The sequence below is a fragment of the Ursus americanus genome, chromosome 5 (assembly GCF_024610735.1).
Source record: "Ursus americanus isolate L20-20 chromosome 5, mUrsAme1.1.p, whole genome shotgun sequence".
Classification (NCBI taxonomy): Eukaryota; Metazoa; Chordata; class Mammalia; order Carnivora; family Ursidae; genus Ursus; species Ursus americanus.
The window spans coordinates 48061969-48067043 of NC_142131.1; the positions used below are offsets into that span (position 1 = coordinate 48061969).

Genomic DNA, 5075 nt, shown 5'->3' on the forward strand with positions numbered 1-5075 from the left:
CTTACAGAAGTGATATGACTTGCCCAAGGCCACACGGTTAGGTTTGCATCCACCAGGATGCAGAGGAGGCCTATGTGAACCCCAAACCGGCTGGTACCTACCCACCCTCCACTCTTCAGAGGTCTGTGCCTCTGCCGGAGGAGTGGCAGAGGCGACTGCATGATTCCGGAGAAACCACAGCTCCCGTTGCTTCCTGAAAGAGCCCAAGGAGAGAGGCAGCGGCGCCGGCACGGCGCGCTCAGTGGGTGGGAAAGGGTGGGGCGCGTCGTGGACGGAGCAGGAGCTCCCGCCCGCAGGTAGAAACTGATCAAAATACCAGTGCGCCAGGGCAGCCCCGGCGCCTGAAGCGGACCAGTCGCAGAGGCGCGGGTCGACTCACAACCCAAACAGGCCGGTTATGGAGCAGATCTTAACTTTCAGGAGGCTCATCAGTCCCTCTCCAAAAAAAAAAAAAAAAAAAAAGTCTTCCAAACTTTTGAGGTTATTAATTTAAACAGCAGGGAACTTTTCAGAAAGGAGGTGGAGGCGGATATCGGGTTCTTTCCCGGGCCAGAAAAGCTGAAGGCTCTTACCTGCAGGAAACGTCGCAGCCCGCAAAGGCGCGTCTGTCTGGAGCGCTTCACTTCGGCGCGGGACGCTCACGGCCGCCTCCTCTGCAGCCCGGCTGGGCTCCGGCCCTGTGTTTTATACCACTATAGGCAATTAATATTGCATCAGCCGTATTTTAAATTTTCAAAACCCACAATATAATGTAATGGCATAAGGGCATTTATTATTAAAGGACACCCGATGGAGAAGGAGGTGGAGGCCTCGCTGGGTTTGTTGCGCTAGGTGGGGGCGAGGGGCTGAGGCCCAGGAGTTGGGGGCGATCCCCAGGTTTGCTTGTGCAGCAAAGGGGGTGCACCGCGCCGAGGGGAGACCCGCTGTGCTCCGAATTTCAGGCCGGAGGTGATGACCCACCGCTCTTTGAAGACACAGAGGGAAAATGTGCTGACCACTCCTAGACTTGGAACATTAATTTTTAGGTCGTGAAGGTGTTTCTGCCGCTCACAAAAAGGTTTCTTCCCCCTTTTGAAGAGAGTGAGAGAGAAGGGAACTGCCATCTGTTGAGCACCTACTGTGCGCAAGGCACTATGCTAGGATCTTTGCAGCAGATCTATCATTTAGACCCCCACAGAGAAGATGAGATAGACCCTGGGGTGAGTAAGTTCTTGGCTGACAGTTTTAAATGAGCTTCTGAAATGACCCTCAAGGGACCCCAACAGACTCTGTCCCAGCGAAGAACACTTTCCTCCCTCTTTGCATCTATCTACTCACTTCCTATCCAGCCATTTGAATCTTTTGAAATAATGTTTTATCTTAAGCACCAAGCACTAAAAGATGCCTTAAATAAACAATTTTATTTAATCTTAACAATAAACTTGTGAGGGAAATATTCGCCTCTTCATCCTGCAGACAAGCAATCGAGGCTTTTTAGAGACAGTAAGAAACTGGCTTCAGGATCATTCAGCCAATGAGTGGAAGTACTGGGGACTTCTACTCCCATCAGTCAGGCCTCAAAGTTTGCAACGGGTCTGAATCAAGTTGAGCGAACGGAGGCTGGTAGATTCGCATGCAGGGAAGCATAGGGGGGAAGTGCCTTGTAACCCTAGGTCTGGAGATGAGCTGCCAGATCTCCCTAGAGGAGATCAGAGTAAGAAGGTGAGGCTGCGTGGAAAAGGAGAGAGATGGCCAGAGACCGGCCTGCTGGAAGTGAGAACCCAGCCCATATGTGTTCTCACTTTTAAATCCTTTCCAAGACTAGTACTTCTTAGCCTACGAGAAAGAAAAGCACTGTGATGCGGGTTGAAAAATAAAGCATTTATTTTAGAAGTTAATTCAAGGGGTAAAGAGAAGAAAACTTAATATTTTATTGTATCTATTTGGAGAACAAAACCAAAGGTCACACAGCAACACGCAAATTACATGAAGCAACGAAAGATAAAATGTGACGGGGCCAGAGGGACGTGGGTGAGAAGGGTCCAGGCCAGCTGTCTGGCTCCTCTTTCCCCCCAAAACCATAAGTGAACCTCCACCAGGAGACACCCAAAAAAGGGGGATGGAAAGAAGCAGAGTTAAATAAATAATAGGCAATAACAATGCTAACAACAATAATAAAATCACAACGAGGTTAGACGTGTTGGAAGGACTTGCATATGATTCAGAGCAGTTACAATTACTTTTGAAGAGCCGCCTCTATGCTGCGCTGGGAATCTGGCTGGAGCAGCGAGCTGGGGTCACAGTCCTCAGTCGGTCCAGAGCACTACCAATCCCCCTCATTCTCCATCGGCAGTAATTACCCCCTCAGACACCATCAGATCGGGGAGGATGGGCCAGAGCAGTTGCCAGCTGCTGCTTGCAACCAGGAATGTGATCCCAGCATTTTCAGTCGCTGAATTGGGCCCATCTTTTCTGGAGCCCAACTTACCGCAGAGAACAGCTGGGACCTCGAAACTCCACGCACACTTTCCCTGAACCTAATCCATGCTACCTTAGAAAACTTACTACAAACCAAAGGATGAGATGGATAAAATTTAAGAGGATAAAGGAGTATAAGGCTATCCTTTGGAAACATACATGTATTTTATATACTCTAAATAAATCTCCAGTACATGTTTGTGCCCCAGTTAGACTTTGTATTATTATTTATCACTGCCTTCCCATCCCTTCATCTTTTGTCTAATCGCGCTTAGCAAAGTGGCGCCTTCACCCCCAGAGTCCTGCGGTCGGGCCAATTCACTATCCCTTGCATTTGGGCTCCTGCCCTGAGGTCGCGCAGCCTAGCGCGCGAGGGCGATTTTCAGCACCAGGGACAGCGCTAGTCCCTCCAGGCCTGCCCTTCTTCAATTTTTTCTTAGCGCCATAACTTTTCTGGTGGGAATAGAAAGGAAAGAAGAGAAAGAGAAGGCCGGGAGGCAACGAGGTGGGATAAAGGGGAAAGTCTGTGGCTTCGGGGGAGAGAGCCTGACCTGCCAGGAAACGTCTTGGAGTCCCCCATAACCGTTCCCCCCCACTCCGGGGGTGGTGTACACTCAGCTCTCCCGGACCCGGACGCTGCGCCCCGCCGCAGTCAGTGGACAGCCGAGTACTTCATTCGTTTCTGTTTCTGTCTCTGGTTGCAAAACCAGACCCTCACCACGTTCTTTTTAAGGTCCAGTTTCTCGGCGATGGCCGCGATCTTCTCCGATGAGGGCCGCGGTTGGATGGCGAAGTAGGCCTCCAGTGAGCGCTTCTCCGGCGCCGCGATGGACGTGCGTTTGCGCTTCCTCTCACTGCCGTTGAAGAGCTCTGGCTTGCTGTTTTTCTCTCGATAGGCGGCCTCGGCTTCCTCCAGCCAGGCCTGGAGCACCGGCTTGAGCGCGATCATGTTGTTGTGTGAGAGAGTGAGAGACTCAAACCTGCAAATGGTGCTCTGGCTGAGCGAGCCTACGCCGGGGATCTTGAGGTTGGCTAGAGCCGCGCCCACGTCCGCCTGGGTCACCCCCAGCTTGATGCGCCGCTGCTTGAAGCGCTCGGCGAAGGCCTCGAGCTCTCGGGGGTCCGACTCTACGTCGCTGAGGCATGTGGGCATGGCGCTGTGAGGCGCCACGGCATGTGGGTGACTCATGCCCATGGCCTGGTGCAGGTGGCCCATGGCGCCCAGGTGGTGCGGGTGGATCTGCGCCGGCATCACCGAGTGCTCTGGGGCGCCCAAACCGCTCACGCTCAGCGTGGGAGAGATGTGCTCTAGCAGGTCGCCCTCGAGGCCCTGGTGCACGGCGTGGTGCGGGTGCGAGGTGAGCGCGGCCGGGTGGGATATGGGCACGGTGGACGAAGTGGACGTGCAGGGCACGCTGCTCATGGTATGGTAGGTGGCGTCGGGCTTGAACGGATGGTTCTTGCCGTGGGAGACGATATCCACCGCCGCCAGAGCTTCGGCGCGTGCCAGCAGGCTCTCATCAAAGCTTCCAAATATATTACCCTGCAGCTGCAAGCGAGAAGGCGCACAGCACGGTCAGTGGGGAATACTGTCAACTCAGGATTAAAACACATTTTCAAGCAACCGAGATGTCTCTCCTCAAAGCCCAGGTCATAAAAATTAATACGGAGACAGAGGCTCTGCTGGAACAGACGTGTGGATCAGAGAGACATGAATGAGAGAGAGAGCGCGCCGGGAGAGAGCGCGGGGGAGACAAGGAGAGGGGTTCAGACAGCGGCGATTGTTCTGGGCGACATGAAAAAAACATGAAGCTAGTGCCTGTCAAAAAATGTGCCTTAGAGCGGTAATTATGCTCCACTACGTACCTGCGGGGCTGGGAGACAGACTCTGCGCATGGCCTCGGAACCGGAGTGCAGGCTGGAGAATTTGGGTTCTTGAAGCACCGGGTGCATGCCGAAAGGCTGCTTGGCGTTCATGGCCATCATCTTCGCGCGCCTGGCAGGGAGGCAGCGAGGGGCATGGATCAGACTCGTCTCCCTCGCTCGCCGCGCTCCAAGTGAGCGCCGCTCAGCGCCGGCGCTCCCCTCGCCCTCTCGCTCGCTGCCTCCCCTCTCCCCCACCTGCTTCTTCACTCATCTTACAAGCCGCTTGCCAGGAAGGGCCCGGGCGCGCGCAGGCGTGCTCACGCGCCCGGGACTCGCAGGGGCGGCCCGGGAGGCGAGGCCAGGCAGCAGCTCTAGGCGCGTCTCTGTGCGCCCGCCACGGCCGCCCCCGCGACAGCATTTATACCCCGGCCCGGCCTGGCCTCTCCCGGCCCGCCCCGCCCCGCCTGGCTCCAGCGCGCAGACCTTCCGGATTCTTCTTCTTCGTGGACTTGTTTCCCCCCAAAGTGCCAAGCCTCTCTGTCCTGTCCCAACTCGCACTGCCCAGATCGAAGGGCAGCCCCGGGCTGAGCGGGGCCAGGAAGCTGACCCTACTACACACACACACACACACACACACACACACACACACACACACACACACTCCTTGTCGGCCAGGCTGCCGCCAAACTGCCCATTTCCAGGGCGCTCCTGGCCCCACGCCCGAGCCGTCCACCAGAGTCCGGCCTCGCGGC

The 5075-nt window shown here is 55.3% G+C and overlaps 1 protein-coding gene across 1 annotated transcript; it reads right to left on the reverse strand.

Annotated features, from left to right (window-relative positions):
- Window positions 1-3109: 3109 nt before the first annotated feature.
- POU4F3 (POU class 4 homeobox 3) lies at window positions 3110-4443 on the reverse strand. The gene is made up of 2 exons (XM_045795071.1): window positions 4324-4443; window positions 3110-4006 (listed from the first exon to the last, which is right to left on the reverse strand). The coding sequence occupies exons 1-2, from the start codon at window positions 4441-4443 to the stop codon at window positions 3110-3112; spliced, it is 1017 nt and encodes a 338-aa protein (XP_045651027.1).
- Window positions 4444-5075: the final 632 nt, after the last annotated feature.